Source organism: Mesocricetus auratus, unplaced genomic scaffold (assembly GCF_017639785.1).
Source record: "Mesocricetus auratus isolate SY011 unplaced genomic scaffold, BCM_Maur_2.0 Super-Scaffold_4256, whole genome shotgun sequence".
Classification (NCBI taxonomy): Eukaryota; Metazoa; Chordata; class Mammalia; order Rodentia; family Cricetidae; genus Mesocricetus; species Mesocricetus auratus.
In genome coordinates this window covers 78,459,072-78,477,105 of record NW_024429182.1, presented here as the reverse complement: position 1 = coordinate 78,477,105, position 18,034 = coordinate 78,459,072, and the positions used below count along the sequence as shown (strand labels likewise).

The following is an 18,034-nucleotide window of genomic DNA, read 5'->3' as shown; positions in this document are numbered from 1 at the left end:
GTCTCCTGTCTCTGAAACAGTCTGCACCTGAACCTCACACGACAAATCTTTAAGATCCCAGTGGCCTCTGTCTCAAACCACCATGGAGCCCGCAGCAGCCCACAGCGCCGGGCTGAGCCGACGCCCCCTCAGGAAGACTCGGCAGAGCAGTCCTGGGAGCCGCCGGCCGGCGCGCGGTTTCGCTTCCGGGTGAGGGGCGGGCGGGCCAAGCAGTTCCGGGGCGGGCGGCGGCTGCGGGTCCCGGCGCGGAGGGCGCGAGCGCGCGGCGCGGGCCGAGGGCCGAGGGCGGCGGCGCGGGGACCCCGGGGCCCGGCGGCCCATGGGGCGCGAGGCGTGAAGCCGCGGCCTGCCCTGCGGTGGGGGGGTGGGGGGAGCGGGGCGGGGCGATGGATAAACTGACCATCATCTCAGGATGTCTCTTTCTGGCCGCCGATATCTTCGCCATCGCCAGCATCGCCAACCCGGACTGGATCAACACCGGGGAGTCGGCGGGTGAGTGGCTTGCGCGGGCCGGGAGGGCGGCCGTCCCCCGGGGGTCGGCGGTCCCGAGGGTTAAAGGTCGGCGCCGGGGTGGGGGCGGGTGGAGGCTGCTTAGCTGTGGCTCCCCCCTTTCAAGTGTATGTGGTTATAATCTTTGCTTTATTTTAGGCCCGGGAGCTATAATAATACTAATAATAAACTTCATTTTATGGAGCATCTTTCATTCCAGCGCATCTCGCGCACACGCGCGCGCACGCACAGACACACACAGACACACACAGACACACACGCACGCACACACACACGCTGGAGATACCTTAATAGTAGTTAGAAAATTAAATAACACGTTAGAGTCGCAGGCAGCCCCAGCGGCACTGCCTGCTGGAACCCTGGAGCAGGAGGCGGGTTTGTGTGTGGGGGTGCTCTCACGAAAGGGGCGGGCATCTTTCCGAAGGGTATCCCAGGTGAATGCCTTGGCAGGGTTCTCTACTCCAGCCCTCTTTCCTACTCCCTCTTGCTCTCTCTCTCACCCAGACCTGCGAGACCAACCAACCCTTTAGTTAATGTAACCGTTTGTCAGGAGAGCTGCTCAGAATTAAGGACCCGTCCTGTTTTTGAACCGCTTGTTCAGTACAGATGAAGGGATCAAGGAGTGGGAATGTCAGAGCTCCTTCAAACGATTTGTTATAAAATGTATGGCTGTACTGTCAAACTTCTTAAGTGTCACTTAGGGATCTCGGTTTATCCAGCAATATTTTTAGCTCCTAAAAAAAAGGGCTGTAGCTGGGACATTTGTTGCTTCCTCCTCCCTCTCCTCTCCTCTCTAGACCTAGTAGCGCAAGATCATGCTGTCGGATTCACTGGGTGTTAAAGTAACACTAAAGAATTATGCTTCTCTTGGCTGTAGAGTTTTAGCAGAGCTCTCCATTGTAACGGGTATAAAGGGTGTTTTGGAATCATGTGGAATTTGGAAATACCTGTGGGCTGTTTCTAAAAGTGTCGATGACTCCAGACAATTTATTCAGCTATGTGTGTGACATTCAGTCCATTACCACTGTTGTTTTTACTCTAATTGTATCTGGAATGACTCCTTTGTGAGACTTTCTTTGGGGCTTTACATATTTAGGAGCAAAGGGATCACACTGTTGAGTAGAGAGATCCTTGTTGAAAAAAGATTTGTAGGTGGAATCCCTGGTAGGCGGTGGGTGAAATGTCCAGGAGCAAGATAGACTGGGGAAGGGAACTATTACTGTACATTATATAAGAGAAGAGAGCAGCAGTGGTGCAGCATTCCTGAGGTGATGTTGCAGAGGCCACTCACATCCAAAAGAAAGCAAGAGTGGAACGAACACAGCACCTTCAGATCAGCTGGAGTTGGCAAAGACGTGGGAGGGACGGCAGTCCAAAGTTTGAAGAAAGTAAAACAATGCTTGAAAAAAGGAAATCGCTGCAGAGAGCATGCCAGATGGTCAGGCAGCAAAACCTTTGTGGATGTCAGTGGTTGTGAGTGTACATGCAGTATGACCGCCTTCCTGCCCCACTGACCTCAGGCCAGCTGCTTTGAGACCCATGTAACTGAGGTAGTGAATTTTCTAAATGCCCTTGGAAATAAGAAAGCATCAAAACTACTAATATGAATCCTAATAGAGGTCTTCATATACCTGGAAAAAAAGAAAGGAAAGAAAGAAGAAAGACAAAGCAGCTAAGGTGTGGAGGGTATTGGCCAAGTAGCTATGTAATGAAAACTCACGGTAAAGAGGAAAAACCTAATGGTTTGTGGACACAATGAAGTTGAAGGCCAGAGAGAAGGGGTGCTATAGCAGAGTGCAGTGGCAGGACGAGGTGGGCGTAAGACCCAGTGCTGAAATGAAGTGAGAGCGCTTTAGAGATGGGCTTGTCCACCTGGCAGTTTCCCTCTCTGCCTCAGGGTATCCTTCAGATAAATATCGTTTTCAGAATTCTCTTAGTTCTTACCCTAAGCGAGTCAAAGACATAGATCCCCTAAAAGTTAAAGTTAAAGGTGGGATTGCAGATTATTGTTAAGCGCCTGCCTTGTGTGGGTGAGACCCTGGGTTCAGTGGGCATCTGGGGAGGGTGAGAGGGAGAGGACTGAAGTCCTCCTCTGGTGAGTGCGTGCTCTCTGGCAAGGTACTCCTGAACTGAACATTCATCTGGATGCTTGGTGTGCAGTGTTACCTGGGCAAACAGATGTTGTCTTAGGTTTAAAAGCAAAACCAAAACATTAAATTAAAAAAATAAAAAAAACAATAGTTACATCTTTTCAAATCAAAACAGTTACAAGAAGTACAACTAGGATGTGGGGTGTCAGGACTGGCCTCACCCCAAGGTCTCCACAAGAGTGACTTCACTTGGTAGCAAAAATTAGCAATTTCCCTTCAATGTACTATATTCAGCCTGTATTGATTTTGATTGTGGTGTTTTGTTACAATATTTTTCAAAGTTTATTTTACTTTATGTCTATGGGTATTTTGCCTACATGTATGTGTGTATGCCTGGTATTGGATGAAGCCAGAAGAGGTGGTCAGATGCCCTGAGACCGAAGAGCTGTAGATGCTGGAAATCAGATCAGGGTCCTTTAGAAGAGCAGCCAGTGCTCTTAACCTCTGAGCCATCTCTCCAGCCATCTTACTGCAAATTTTTAAATGATTTTTTTAAAAATACATCTGCAGCAGACCTCTTAGAACTAAAATGATCTGCACAATGTAGTCTGAAGACCATGTAGTGAACTAAGGAAAGCTCAGGGTTCAGATCCAAGTACCACCGTTTGCTGGCATTGTGGCATTGGCTCCAGTCCTGTAGCCTCTCCATGTCTGTTTCCTCCCCTGTGAAACAAAGACAGTAGCTACCTCCTTGGCTTCTAGTGATGGTAAATGCATTAATTCACATGAAGGATTAAAAATGGTACGTGGACTGGTGATGGTGGTGCACTCTAATCCCAGCACTTAGGAGGCAAAGGCAGGCAGATCTCTGTGAGTTCAAGGCCAGCCTGATCTACACAGGGAGTTCTATGACAGTAAGGGCTACACAGAGAAACCCTGTCTTGAAAAATCAAAAACAAACAAATAAACAAAAATGATGCCCAACATTTGTGTTGCTGTTTTTCAGTAAGCCTTAAACTTTTGCTGTGGGAAATGACTTCACTAGATGTTATTGGAAATATGTAAACATCAAGGGTAACAGACCTGAGCTTAGAGTTAGGTGTCTCCCCTCTTGCTTTGTGCTTTCTCTGTCAGTCTGCATTGAGCCTCTCGCTCCATTTCCCATCCCCATACTCTAACCTTGGTGCCCTTAGTGTCTGTGTCACACACAAACCCCCCCGCTGAGAAGCTGGGTTACCAGATGATTGGGACCACACTTTGGAGTGGCAGAGTTTTAAGTTTGTTTTTGTTGTGCTGGTCCAATACAGAAAGGGTACATTCTGTGTATTTTTACTTAGCTGTGGGAACCTTTCCAGCATTTGTTCTGATAGCTACCGCTTCGGCAGATATAATGAAACAGTGTTTGCAAAGGAAAATGCCTGGGGAAAGCACTTCAAGAAGGACCCTTAGCAGTGTCCATTAATACAACCAGGAATGTTTAGTGCTGGGTAGATACAATGACACAGTTACATACTCTGTCTGTGGAGGGCAGATTCCCACTGGCTAGCGGACTCAGCAGTAACAACGATATTGCTTATGTAGTGTATGGTATCTGAAGTCTAGAGACTTCAACTATGTGCATTTGGCTGATTGTCATTTCCACATTTCCCGTTTTTCAGTGTTGTATGTGACATGTGAGTGTCTCCATGGCCAGGGTTATTTTTAAGAAAACTTTGCTGGGGTTGTGGTAGTGTAGTACACTTGTCTGGTATGCAGAAGGCCAAGTTTGAGTACTGGGAAGGAATCTGCTCCTTCAAATGTTACCTTCAGTTTTTATTTGTCTTAAATGAGGTTTAAATTAAATTCTTTGGGGATTCAAATTTTTGCCAGATTACAAGGGCAGATTTGAGTTTCAGTCTCCAAATGTTGGATTTGAGCTTCATAGACACTTCTTAACCTCACTGTCACTCTTTCCTTTTGTCCCTAAAGGAACAAACTTTGTTGTGGCAATAAAAAGAAAAGAAATGCTCTAAAATTGTACATGATCAGCAGTTAAGCTTTCTTAGGTCTCTAGATTCCTGTGTGGAGGTATCATCCCTCTACAGCAAGCGTTTCTGTGACCTCCCTAAACCCTGTGCTCTGTGAAGGCTGCTGGAGCTTCTTCCCTACATCCAACCAGAGTCTAGATTGGGCGTGTAAGGAAAGGCTACTGCATTTGCTCCTGAAGGCCTTTCCATTCTTCTTTCTGTTCAGATGGATGTTGGTGTTTGAATGCGCAGGTGAGAGGGGCGCCTCAGACATTGACAGCCTCATCCCTGCTACGCTTTCTGGTTTTAGAGACAGGATCCATTTCAGGCTGGCCCTGAGCTCATTGTATGAGTGAATGTTCTCTAAAAGGACAGAACCAAAACTCTGTGTGTGTGTGTGTGTGTGTGTGTGTGTGTGTGTGTGTGTGTGTGTGTGTTTTTAATATATATATGTATATATTATAAGAGAATGTCCTAGAGTGACTTCAGCAGACAGGACTGTGTGTTTATCAGTGGCCATTTACATGATGGAGAGGCTGAGAAGCTGCTCTGTCCAGGACTAGAAGCCTCAGCAGCCCAGACTGGCTCTAAAGATTTACAAGGCCCAAGGCTGGATTCCCATGGCAGCAGCAACAACAGGATAGACAGTGGCAAGAAGAGAGGCAGGCAAGCAACACTGTTTTCCTCTGACCTGTCTAGATGGAGACTGTCCTCTAGGTATTACCTTCTCTGAGGAGGGTCTATCCTTTCTGGAAATACCTTCACAGACCAGACCAAAGATGTGTCCCTTAGCTGTTTCTAGAGCTGGTCAAGTTGATAAGATTATCACATTCACAGTGTAGTTCAGTCAGATCAGCCTACTGTCCTGCCTCTGCATCTTGCCAATATGGCCACCAGCTTATCCCTTGTTCCTATTTAAATTCATTGAGGGAAAAGTAATTAGGAGCTAAAATGTGATGTTAGTACTTATAAAGAATTGAAGAGTGGCTTGTTTGGGACCAGAGCTTTCCTACTACTGGATCCCAAAATGTAGACTTAACTCTCCAGTCCTAAGCTGAAGTGGAAACCTGTGCCTACAGGACCTCCGGAGGGAAAGAACGGAGGTGTTTTCACAGGTTAAAGTCTGGGGCTACATATGCCTGGTTTGTCTCTTACACCAACAGATAAATCACTCAGTCCCTTCTCCCTGTCCTCCCTGCTGCTCCTGTCTTTCATGATAGAAACTCACAGATGTCCCAACATTTCATGAGGATGTTTCCTTTTTTCTTAAGTCTAGAGACTGGGAGATACTTGGGGAATGGAAAGACTTGGGAAAAGAGCCATCATTTCCCTTCTGGTTCCTACCATCTTCTCCAAAGGAAGCAGTTAAGTCTCACCTAGGCGACTGTGACATAGACAGTTCCCTGAGACTGGTGCAACATCCACGTGTAGGTCCTGGCCTATTCACTGGTTTAAAACATGAAAACACATCTACCTAAGCAGACTCACTTAGTAAGTACGGGGAAGTTATTCCTGAGTAATAACAGCAGAGCCTTTCCTCTGAGCTGCAGTAACTCCAGTGTTCACAGGCACGTGGCATGAAGCAGCCCCGTGACAGCGTAGCTGAAGCCAGCCTACTCAGAACTTGTCCTGTCAGTCCCATTGGGACTAGTCAAAAGAGACAAGGTCTGATCGCTAAAAGAGCAGAAGCCACAGATGTGTTCTCTACTTTGAAGAGTACCCATACTACTTCATAAGTCTTCAGTATAAACACATCTATTTTAGAGTGTTTTCATTATTCCAAAAAGCAAGCTCACCTCTCTAAGTCATCACCCTGAACCTAAGGAGCCACTAATCTTTCTGCCTAGAGAGTTGCAGGTTCTGTGTCTTTTAGATAAGTGGAATTTTGTGATTGGCATTTTCTTTTATATTTTCAAAGTTCATCCGTATTGGACTTCTTTTTTTTTTTTAAAGATTTATTTACACCAGATTGAATTGTAGATGGTTGTCAGCCACCATGTGGTTGCTGGGAATTGAACTCAATACCTCTGGAAGAGCAGTCAGTGCTCTTAACCTCTGAGCCATCTCTCCAACCCCCGTATTGGATTTTTAAAATACTTTTTGTTAGTGAGTAATATTCCATTATAGCAATAAACTACTTTTTATTTACCCATTCATCAGTTGATAGAAGAAAACTCTGTAATGATAAAGTAGGCCACCAGTGTTCTTTTTAAAAGTAAAATTATGGAGCTGGGAAGATGAATCCTTGCTGTTTTTGTGCAAGTCCCAAGTTCAGTTCCCAGCATCTATATCAGGGGACTCACAACTACTTGTGACTCTAACTTCAGGGCCCCACAGGCATCTGTACTTATGTGTACATACCCCCACACTGATATATGCATAAGTAAAACATAATCTTTTTTTAAGTTACTTATCAGAATTTACACATATTGAGTAATAATAACTCTGGATAAAATTCAAAGACAGGTCTTTTATAATATTCACAGGATATGCTCAATACTTAAAATCATTTGATACTGAAATTTCACAGTGTAAACAGCACTGATTTCCCTTTATGGTCTTCCAGAGTTCCTTTTTTATCAGTACCAGTAGAGCTGTAACTAGAGAGTCAGTGTAATAGGCCAAAAGTTTTGTAGCAAGAAATGGTACTAGAAGCCAGGCGTTGGTGGCACACGCCTTTAATCCCAGCACTCGGGGGCAGAAGCGGGTGGATTTCTGTGAGTTCAAGGCCAGCCTAGTCTACAGAGCAAGTTCCAAGACAGCCTCCAAAACAATACAGAGAAACCCTGTCTCGAAAATCCAAAAAAAGAAAAAAAAAAAAAAAGAAAAAAGAAAAAGAAATGGTACTAGAGTATGGACAGAAAGCAGAAACAACTAGAAATCATTAAAAGAAGATATTCAGGAAAGGAAATTACCAAGTGATAGCTGGCAGTGTTTTCATTAGGTTGATGGTGCCTGACATGGTCCCTCTTAATAGTCACAAACATCAGTCCTCCACTGTTTAGCATAGAGTGGCCAAACTGGTGTCATTGTTTGACTCATTGCCTGATAAATTAGGGTTTTAGAGCTACCATGTAGTGAGATGGCTCAGGAAGATTTGGAGACAGATTTAGGTTTTGATTCTTAGTGTCTCTTTATTAGTTCCATGATTTGAGGCATGCAATATTCCTCAGCTGTAAAGTAGAGGTGATATACTTAGGTCAAAAGATGATTTTTGTTTTGTTTTGTTTTGTTTTTCAAGACAGTTTCTCTATGTAACAGCCCTTGCTGCCCTGGAACTTGCTGTATAGACCAGGCTGGCTGCAAACTCAGAGATCCACTTGCTTCTGCCTCCTAAGTACTGGATTAAAAGCATGGGACACCACCTGACTCAAAAGATGACTATTAAGAAAAAAATGCAGCACATGGTCTGATACACAGCAAACACCTGGATAGTAGTCATAGTTAGTACTATAGAAACCAAAACACCTAGCTTTTTGAGGGGTTCTCTTTTGTATTATCTGTCTTATTTGTTTACTTATGCCCTGCCTCGTTCCAAAAAGAGATTTAAGACAGAGTGGTATGTCTATAGTTGAACATTCTTGAAACCCAGCCGGGTCCAACCTGGGTAGGACTGCAGTAAGTGTAGTGACAGTATAAATTTAATGGGACACATGTAAGTACTCAAACCAAGAGTGCTTTGGGTTTATGTGTATCTGGAACAGAGTAAAGAATTTTCTAAGTGAGAGGCAGCCCAGCGTCATAGGAAGGATGCACAGGTTTGGAACAAAGAAACATAGTCACTGTTAGCCATGTTACTGTTTTTAGACAGATTGCAGCATTTTTTGTTGTCTTCTTAAAGGGTCTTATGCATTCCAAGGTTAGGATGACCTCCCAGGTGCTGGGTTACAGTTTAGCCATCACTCTGACTGAGATAGTTCTTTTACAGTTTCTTTGATTGTCCACAGCTTTTGTTATACAAATGTGAATTTTGCTTTCCCCACACTTCACTGCACATACTAACCAGTGGACATCATATATAACATTATAGGGGACATTTGGGCACATAATGAAATGTTCTTGTTTGTGAAATAGTTATTGGATTAAGTAACCTACATGAGACATATATATAACATATATATTATATATGTATATATAATATATATATATAAACCTCCATATACCTTATGCCCTCCCCTCTGTTCCCCAGGACCTCAGGCAGCACAGTGGCAGCATGTAGGTGTCATTTCATACTCATAGCTTTACCTGCTCATGATACTTTGGTTATCAAAATGTTTTCTTTCAAACATGTGCTTACTGGTGTTTGTTTGTTTGTTTGTTTCTTAAGAACTCCCTAGGATTTCCTTGTCCTGCTCAGCAGCTAGCCCTGAAAAAGCTTAATAATTACAGAAACAACAAGTTGGGGTAATTTCATGTTTTGACCATAGTCTACTAAAAAAGTGCCTGGCTAGGAGTCACTTTTCAGTAATGTTCCTGTGTCCGTCTTGCTATGTGCTCTGTTAGTAACAGTAAGTTACACTGAGTACTTGCGAGCTTTTCATTGAACAAGTAGAATATGCTGTTCCTCTGAGCCTGGCTGCTTCAGAATTGACAGAAGAGTCTGTGTGTGTGTGTGTGTGTGTGTGTGTGTGTGTGTGTGTGTGTGTGTGTGTGTGTGTGTGCAACAACCAGCATGTGTGATTTGCTTCTGTAAAGTTTTAGTGTATGACTCCAGTTCAGTTTTGAGGTAGACATTTCTTTCAATTACTCTTTTAATTGATTTATTTTTAATTAGAAACGTGCTGCACTTTTTTTTATGTGACTCAGCTATAAATAAAATGTCACATTTGGCATTTTGACACTTGCTGCTGTATATACTGAGCAGGAAGGCAGCTGCTGACTTTTATTATAGATCTGTTCAAATGATGACCCTAGCCTGTAGTCAGAGATCGAACAGGAGTACAGAAAAGTGCAGTTGGATGACTCAAATAAGAAAATGGCAGAGCAATTTGTTACTAGCTCTTTGTTTGCAACATGCTGTTCACCCTGTAGCCTCATTGGGTCTGCTTCCACCTGTGATGATAAAAGTTCTCTTAAAAATAGACCGTGTTCAGATCACTACCTTAATCAGTTCACTAACTTGCAATGGCAAGTCTCAGACCCCTTTTAGATGATCCAAAATGTGACCATTTCCTTTATAAATTTCCATCATTTTGATAAAGCAAATCTGTATCTCACCTTGAATATTCCTTGCTGTTCCCATGGGTATTCCCTAAATCACTGGACTTATTTCCGTTCTCACAACAAAAGATATTGTTCTAAATAGGAACTTGTACTAAATAGAAGGATTTTTATATTTAAAAATATCTCAGTTATTCTATGTGTATGGGTATTTTGCCTGCTTGTATATTTGTGTATCTACTGTGTGTCTGTTGTTTATGGAGGCCCGAGCAGGGTGTTGGATCCCCCAGAGCTAGAGTTACATCTGGCTGCTAACTGCCATCTAGGGACCAAGAATCAAACGTAGGCCCTCTCAAAAAGCAACCATTGTTCTTAATCAGAGCCATCTCTCCAGCCCTGAAATTTTTTTTGATTTAATTATTTGATGCATATGAATGTTTTGCTTGCATCTTTTTATGCACACCACATGCATGGCTAGTGCCTGCCGAGGTCGGAAGAGGGTTCCAGATACACTGGAACTAGAGTTGGAATGTTGTGAGCCACCCTGTTGGTGCTGGGAACTGAACGAACAACAGGTTCCATCTCTCCAGCTCCTATTCAGAAGGATTATATTAAGCACATGAAAAAATATATTCATCCTTGAAGTACCTGTACCTTAAAGATAAAATAGACCAGATGGTCAAAAAGGAAGTTTGTTTTGATAAATGTGATACATTTAATAATGAGTATTTAAATAATCAGGAGATTTTCTGCACTGCTTGTCCTTGGAGGTGGAACTGAATGAGTAAAGGAGGTACAACAAAGAAATTTCCACTCCAGTCTATTTCTTTACAATGCTGCTAAATTTATCTTTTCAGGCTACACGTATAATCATAGTAAATACTTAGCATAGCATTTTGTGACAGATACAGTTCCAGGCTTTATCTGTGTTAACTAATTTAATCCTCACAGTATCCTTATGTAAGTATAGTTATTCACCCTGCAGAGATATGGAAGAGTTACACGACTTGCCCACAGAGCCGATCCTGGCCTTTAATTAATCCATGTATTCTTAGACAGAAATCATGAGTATGTCTGCATCCGTAAAACAAAAAGCACTTAGCAGTTATGAGTGTGGCTCTACTTTCCCTTCAATCCTAGGTCCCATTTTCTCCTTACAGAGCTCTGTATTATCGCCCCACTTAGTTACTGTGTCCTAAGTACAACTTTCTTCTTATCTCGGAGATTTTGCTTATGTTTCCCCAGGCTACAAAGTCCTTATGTTCATTCTGGCCCCTATTTTATCTGCATCCTGCCCATCTGGCAAGCATCTTCAACTGACATCTTTATAAAGCCGAAGTGATTTCACCTTACCAACTTGCATATTTCTCATGGTGCCATGTCTGTGTCGTGGTTATTTGTGTGTTTCTTCTTCTTTTTTTTTTTAAGTATAGATGTTTCTCGTTTCTTTTAAGACAAAGTCTTGCCCAATAGACCCGTAAGTTTTTATGTGCCCCAAACTGGACTTGAACTCAATATAATTCTCCTTCTTCAGTTTGCCTAGTGCTGGGATTTCAGATGTGAGCCACTACACCTAACCATTACAGTACAGATTTTTTTTAAAGATCCTTGAGAAAAGGATATGTGTCATTCTCTGTATATTAGGTAGTGTTCAGCCTGAGCTTGCTTGCAGGTAGTAGGAAAAAAGGAAATGTCATGATTAACACAAAGGTTTTGAACCCAAGTTGTCAAGTAGGATGTGCAGAGTGCTGTGACTGAGTGAGGAGTTTGTTTTAGATGTGTTCAGTACAAAGGAAGAGTAAGAATTCCCAAGGGGAAAGGGACTAGAATTCAGGAGAGAGAACTGTTTCATATATGTAATATATGCATATATATCAAGTTATTCAGTAGTTATATATCCATAGTGTTGTAATTTTAAAAACTCCACAAGGAGAAGTCATATCGTACAACAGGACTCACATAGGAGGTTTATTGGAAGAGGAGATAGAAGGGGCAGAAAAGGGGGCAGAGACCAGTCCCTGGGGGCAAGAGTGGTGGAAGACAAAGAGGGGGGTGGGCAGAGCCCTTTTAAAAGGGAGTCTAGTGAATGTGGTGCCCAGGTGGTGCTCTTAGTGGCTGCAGCTGAGGGTGTATCCGGTTAGACCTCCCAGGACAGGCCAGTACAGATGCCTGAATACTAATACATATACTCTCATACTTTTTTAGATACATCAGTTGGTCTTCATTTGAAAAATATAAGGTATAGCTACCCTGTATTGTTCCCAACTTTAAAACAATATAAGATGAAAGCTAATGTATAGGTTGATTGATTATCTTGGTCAATACTAGTTAGATTCCTAAACTAGCCCTTAAGATCATGCTGTAGCTCTTTATTTCTGTAAATAAGCACAGTACAATGTTTTAATCTCCCCTTTTCTTCTTGACAGGTAATGTGCCAGCATCCTAACCAGGTTTGTGAGAGTCACATGCCATGCAGTGACATGAGTATCCAGTGTTCACTCTTAAGAACCAAAAAGCAATCACTTCTGGCGTTTTAAAAAGAATAGGGGAGAGTGGCTTGTTTGCCTTCAGTTTATTCTTTAATCTACTGGTTTGATTTCAGAGCTTAAGACATTAGTTTCCTGTGGTAGGTATATTTCACTGAGGTTTAGGTTTGGTTTGGATCTGTTTGGTTTGGTTTTTGTTTTCCAGACAGGGTCTCACTATGTAGCTCTAGCTGTCCTGGAACTTACTACATATACCAGGCTATCCTTGAACTCACAGAGATATGCCTGCCTTTGTCTTCCAAGTGCTGGAATTAAAGGTGTGCACTACCATGCCTGGTTTGAGCTTTTTTTTATTATTTTAAGTTAAACTACCATTCCCTTACATTTTTTTGTTTGTGTGTTTGTAGAGACAGGATGTCATCATGTAGCCCAGCTTGGTCTTAGATTCACTATAGCCAAGGATAACTTTAAAATCTTTTTAGCAAATTCTTTTTTTAAGAACTTTTAAAAACTGTGTGTGTGTGTGTGTGTGTGTGTGTGTGTGCGTGCACATGAGTGCAAGTTCTTATGAAGACCAGAGGCACTGGATCCCCTTGGAAATGGAGTTAGTGATGGTTATAAACCACTCAACATGGGTGCTGGGTCTGAACTTGGGCCCTCTGCAAAAGCAGTGTGTTCTTATTCCTGTAATGACTCTTATGGACCAGTAGAGTGGGCTCTCTTTAGAATTCCACTCTAGAAAAGACTAATGGATGTTGGATCAGAAGACAAGCCCTCCTTGTGTGTCAGGTCACACTGGGAAGTTGAGAGGACTGTTTCTCATATCCACCTATAACCATTTACAATCACACTGGTGGTCAGTGTACAATGTCTGGTTTAAACGAACCAACTTACACTTAAGATTTAACTTTTTTTTTTTTCTGAGAAAGGGTTTCTCTGTATTGCTTTGGAGCCTGTCCTGGAACTCACTCTGTAGACCAGGCTGGCCTCGAACTCACAGAGATCCACCTGCCTCTGCCCCCGAGTGCTGGGATTAAAGGCGTGTACCACCAACGCCCTGCTCTTTTTTTTTTTTTTTTTTTTTTTTTTTTGCTTTAAGATCTTGATGTGAATACCTTCCCAGTTATCAGAGATAGTAGGTACATTGTAGTTTTCTCCCCAATGTGTTATTTCTTTTATTTACTTTTTGCCTCTGGAAGTGGTTAAGCGTACTTTTGTCCCTTTTTGTTGGGAGTTAACAAAATAGCCTGTTGCTTATCCTTCATCTCTCATTGTTTCTGACTTCCTTCTTAAGAGCCAGTTGCAGGAAGTTCCCAGCCTGACTCTTCAAGCAGTTCTACCTGGTTGAAAAGGGCCATTCTCAGTGCTCAGTTCCCACTGACTTGATGCACACCTGCTCCTGAACTCAGCTGCTGTTTTTCTGACCTGGTGGTTTTGCTGGGTGTTTTTGGAGAATCCATTCACTTCTGTAATAAAAATGACCAACTTTTGCCCATGTTGATACAGACTACAGGGACAGTAGCCCCCTTTCTGTTAGCCTGCTTCTCTTTTAGACATCCCGAAAACTTGTTAGCTGTATGTTTTTCTGATAAGTCCTTGTCTTTTTTCCCATGCTGCTATAGAATTCTAACTTGTCTGTTTGAACTTTCAGTCACTTCAATGAGACTTGAAGGAGGACTTTTTAATAAATGTTGATTGAATTTATTGGCTAATGCAGTTGATTTGAACTAATTCATACATGCATACACATACAAGAGATTTAGTACATATATGTCTAGTATCTTTGAAAATTTTATTAATCATGGGAAAGTGTGATATAGTGATTTTTCTAAGGATGCATATTTCTTAGTTATACCATAAAAGGTTTATGTTCTGTGACACCCATTTATACCAAGACCATGTCTGTGGTTAGCTAAGAATGCAAGGGAAAGGCACAGTAGAATATATTTGGGATCATAGGCAAGGAGGAGCAGTACAAGGTAGAGGTCACCCTGGTCTGCACAGTCCAGGCCAGCTAGGAATTCAAAGTAAGACCCTGTACTTGAGGGGAGGAGGTAGATTACTCATGTTTACACTCAAATGGCTACATCTAGAGGCAGGGCTCTTTAAACATTTTACACTCATAATCCTATTGTGCCAAGACCCCACATCTGTAGGTGTATTTGTGACTTTTCCACATTGCTTAACAAATAGACAAAAGCAGCTTAAGAAAGGAGAGGCTTGTTTTGACTTAGTTTGAGGGTTCAGTCCATCATGGCAGGGAAGGCATAGTATCATAAGCATGAAACATCTATTCACATCGCATCTGCAGGTGGGAAGCAGAGATGAACTGGTTCTTAGCCCCCCTTCTCTCTTCAGTCAGGGACCTTTGCCCCTGGAATGGTGTCACCCACACTTAGGATGTAATTCTGAGGTCAGTTAACCCAGTCTAAAACTCCTTATAGACGTGCCCAGAGGTTTGTGATTCTAGATCCTGACAAGAAGACAATAGGAAGCATCAGAGCAGGCATGGGGAAGAAGTATGCAAAGTAAACGTTCACTTATAGTCACACTGCTTCTAAGTTTATTTATTTGTTTATTTATGTGTATGTGTGTGTCTGTGTGTACATTGAGTCCAGTGCCCACAGAGGCCAGGAGAGGGTGTGGGATCCCCTGGAGCTGGAGTTACAGGAAGTTGTGAGCTGCCAGATAAGGGTGCTGCGAACTAAACTCAGGTTCTCCTACTGTTAGCCATTGAGCTATCTTCCCTAAGAAATTTATTTTTAAAATAACTCTTTAGTATACATAAAACAAAGACAAAAGCATATTTACACATTGATGAGAAGGATGTGCTTATTTTACATGAAGAATGCGGTCTTGGCTGAATATTTGCTACTGTAAGGCATCATCAACATTGTTCAGTTAATCAATATTTTGATTTGATGATTGTCAGTGCTAAGAATGCTATTTTACATAATACATAGCACAAAATAGCAATAGGGTTTAAGACCATTTCAGGAGTAGTTGGCAGTTCTGTCCAAATCTCAAGCCAAAATCCATTTAATGAATTTTCGTTAATGAAACTTAAGTCAACAACTCAAACAGTTTTTAAAATCAAGCATTTTGACACAGTGTAATCCAAAAAAACCTTAATTTGATAAATGTTGGAGAATGATAACAGGAAATCACTAAAAGTCTTTGTTTCCCATTATATTCAGAAATGTCTCTGTGGACAATAAAAGTACCACCGTTCACAGCATAGAGGAGTCTCAAACCTGAGCTGTCCTCAAGCAGTGTTCTTTGCTTTGCATGGAAAGATGTTATTCAGTGAAGAATGCATGTGGGTTTAGAAACAAGGGTGAGTGCACAGGTCAACATGGCTGGAAACACCTTGGCTTCATTGTCTTTGATTTTTGTTCGTTGGGTTTTCAGAAACCTTTTACTGTTACCAAAAAAATTTAAGGCCCCCATATTTGATATCTATATCGTAGGTGAAGCTTGAGCTCAGATTCTACTTGGGCCATTCCTTAACATATGATTGTGGGCAACATAACTCAGACGTCTGTTTGAGGATTAAAAATATGCACACAAGCCGCGTGTTGGTGGTGCACGCCTTTAATCCCAGCACTCGGGAGGCGGAGGCAGGTGGATCCCTGTGAGTTTGAGGCCAGCCTGGTCTACAGAGTTCCAGGACAGCCTCTAAAACAATACAGAGAAACCCTGTCTCAAAAAAGTTAAAAAGAAAGAAAGAAAAAATATGTACACATATAAAGCTCTAAAAGCATCTGTGTTCGCTAAAATTAATGGGACTAACTTTTTTTTTTTTTTTTTTTTTTTTGGTTTTTCAAGACAGGGTTTCTCTGTATTGTTTTGGAGGCTGTCCTGGAACTCCCTCTGTAGACCAGGCTGGCCTCGAACTCACAGAGATCCGCTTGCCTCTGCCTCCCGAGTGCTGGGAGGGGCTATCTCTTTTTTTACATAAATGTTTAGTTTATTTGTCCTCTCAGAAATCTGCACACCACAGCAAATCAAGTCACCGCAGATCTACTCCTTTGGCTTTTTGCCAGCACCAACGTTGGCCTTTGCAGTTCCCCTGACTTTCTTCATTCTGTTCTTGCATTCCTTTCGTTGTTTTCGGGACATCTTTTTCTTCTCATAAAGGCCATGTCTTACAAGTCTGTGTTTGGGCTCATTCTTCTTTGCATAATCTAGAGAATCATAGATCATGCCGAAGCCAGTCGTTTGGCCACCACCAAAGTGGGTTCTAAATCCGAACACAAAGATGACATCTGGCGTGGTTTTGTACATTTTGGCTAGCTTTTCCCGAATTTCTGTCTTTGGTACTGTTGCCTTCCCAGGGTGAAGGACATCAGTGACCATCTGTTTCCTCTGAAGCAGACGGTTTGTCATGAACTTCCTGGTCCGGATGGTTACTGTGTCATTCATGATGGGTACGGTGCCCGAGCTGCAAAAGAGAGGGCCTAACTCTTAAAGAACATTTTTTTTGGTTGGTTGGTTGGTTGGTTGGTTGGTTAGTTTGGCTTCGGTTTTTTTGAAAGAGGATTTCCCTGTGTAGCTCTGGCTGTCTTAGAACTCACTCTGTAGACCAGAGTGGCATTGAACTCACAGAGATCCACCTTCCTCAACCTCCCAAGTGCTGGGATTAAAGTCAAGTGCCACCACTTCCCAGTCCTTCTTAACTATAGTGTTTTCAGTAGCTGTAAGCAGCTGTCTTAGAATTGATTATAAGCACTGTACACTTTCATGTTGTAAGTGTAAATGTCACCATACTGGAATATGCATTCTAGCCAATGGAAAGCGTATATGAGAATACAGCCACTACTTTAGTGAATTAGGAGTACTTTTCATTTGAATTATGCATGTATTTCATATATTCAAAAACTTAAAAACTGATACAAAAAAGTAAGCTTTTAATTTGAGTACAAATTAAAACCAGGTAACAAAAGTATATACCAAATTAATAGTGTAACTATTAAGGAAAAAAAAAAGCTAACTTGTTTAACTTTAAAAAAAAAAACCAACTTTATTACAGGAGGCAGAGGCATGTGATTGAGTTCAAGGCCAGCCTGGTCTACATAGTGAGTTCCAGGACAGCCAGGACTACATAGAGAGATCCTGTCTCAAAACAACAACAAAAAATACTTAATTACAAGTATATATTTTATTTGTGTATGGGGATGGTGTGCACGTGGAGATCAGAGCACAGCTTGTGGGAGTCAGTTCTCTCCTTACACCCCCATTCCTGGAAATTGAACTAGGTTGTCTGGCTTGCCAGCAAGAGCCTTTACCTGCTGAGATGACCTGTCACTTTTGGGCATAGAACTTTGGTTATAGTCTCTTAATGGAGTGTCACCTGAGGACACAAAGAATTTCAAAGAAACATTGCCCGTAGGTAGCAGCCCTCCCAGCAGCTGTGCAGAGCAATGGAAGCTCATGTTCAGAGAATGGAGTCCACTGCACTGTTTCAGATGAGTCCTGCCCTAGCACCCTGGTCTCTTAGTGCCCCTTCCTTTATTGGGAAGCTTTGAAACCACAGTTTTGAACCCTCTCTAAAGGGTCTCCTTTCCTTTAAGAACTTTACCCCCCAAGCTGGGCATGGTGGCACTTGGGAGGCAGAGGCAGGCACGAATATCTGAGTTCAAAATCAGCCTGGTTTACAGAGTGAATTCCAGGATAGCCAATACTATACAGAGAAACCCTGCACCCCACCCTCCCCCCAAAAGAATTTCATTCCCTGCAATCATACCTACCTTTTAAAACCCTGCCCTCCCAAAGAACATTT

General features: G+C 42.4%; 2 protein-coding genes and 1 non-coding gene across 3 annotated transcripts in view; 1 reads left to right on the top strand and 2 right to left on the bottom strand.

The window, feature by feature from the left end:
- Positions 1-357: 357 nt before the first annotated feature.
- The window catches only part of Mosmo (modulator of smoothened), a 68,307-nt gene continuing 50,630 nt past the window's right edge, over positions 358-18,034 (top strand). The window contains exon 1 of the mRNA XM_005064476.4: positions 358-492. Coding sequence (XP_005064533.1) covers positions 387-492 — 106 coding nt within the window. The 5' untranslated portion in view covers positions 358-386. The remainder of the gene's footprint in view (positions 493-18,034) is intronic.
- On the bottom strand, positions 12,182-12,286 carry LOC121135663. Its single transcript, XR_005872766.1, has one exon. It is a non-coding gene; the product is annotated as a small nucleolar RNA U13 (small nucleolar RNA).
- Positions 16,201-16,702, bottom strand: LOC101833634 (40S ribosomal protein S24-like). Its single transcript, XM_040755341.1, has one exon. The coding sequence runs from the start codon at positions 16,675-16,677 to the stop codon at positions 16,276-16,278; it is 402 nt and encodes a 133-aa protein (XP_040611275.1). The 5' UTR covers positions 16,678-16,702; the 3' UTR covers positions 16,201-16,275.

Excerpts from the sequence above, each read along its gene's own strand:
- LOC101833634 (XM_040755341.1), bottom strand. The coding sequence starts at position 16,677 with ATGAATGACACAGTAACCATCCGGACCAGGAAGTTCATGACAAACCGT.